The sequence below is a fragment of the Penaeus monodon genome, chromosome 28 (assembly GCF_015228065.2).
Source record: "Penaeus monodon isolate SGIC_2016 chromosome 28, NSTDA_Pmon_1, whole genome shotgun sequence".
Taxonomy (NCBI): Eukaryota; Metazoa; Arthropoda; class Malacostraca; order Decapoda; family Penaeidae; genus Penaeus; species Penaeus monodon.
Window position 1 is genome coordinate 26,882,633 of NC_051413.1, and position 364 is coordinate 26,882,996.

At 55.8% G+C, this 364-nt stretch overlaps 1 protein-coding gene across 1 annotated transcript in view; it reads left to right on the top strand.

Annotated features, from left to right (window-relative positions):
• LOC119591453 (basic proline-rich protein-like) overlaps positions 1-364 on the top strand; it is a 12,830-nt gene that overhangs the window by 10,902 nt on the left and 1,564 nt on the right. The window contains 1 exon segment of the mRNA XM_037940191.1: positions 121-312. Coding sequence (XP_037796119.1) covers positions 121-312 — 192 coding nt within the window.

The window sequence follows — 364 nt, forward strand, 5'->3', positions numbered from 1 at the left end:
AACTCTGGCTGTATGTAAATATAATTTTAAAAATGTGTCCTAATTAACCAGGTAAAGACATTCAACCTCAACGTATTCCTCTCTCGGCCACAATTCACACGGAAACCTCTCTCTCCTCAGCACGTGACTTCAGCGGCGCCAAGGGGCAAAAGGGCGCCAAGGGTTTCCTAGGGCGCAGGGGCGAGGCAGGCGCGGCCGGAATTCGCGGCTCCTGCACCGAGGTTTCCAACGATCCCGCCAAGGGGCCCTTAGGTCCTCCTGGCCACAAGGGGGTGAAGGGCGAGCCAGGAAAGCAAGGGGTGAGGAGATCTGGCTGCGCGGAGGCCGTTGGAGAGCGGTTTTGCCTTTTGTTTTCGTTTAAAGG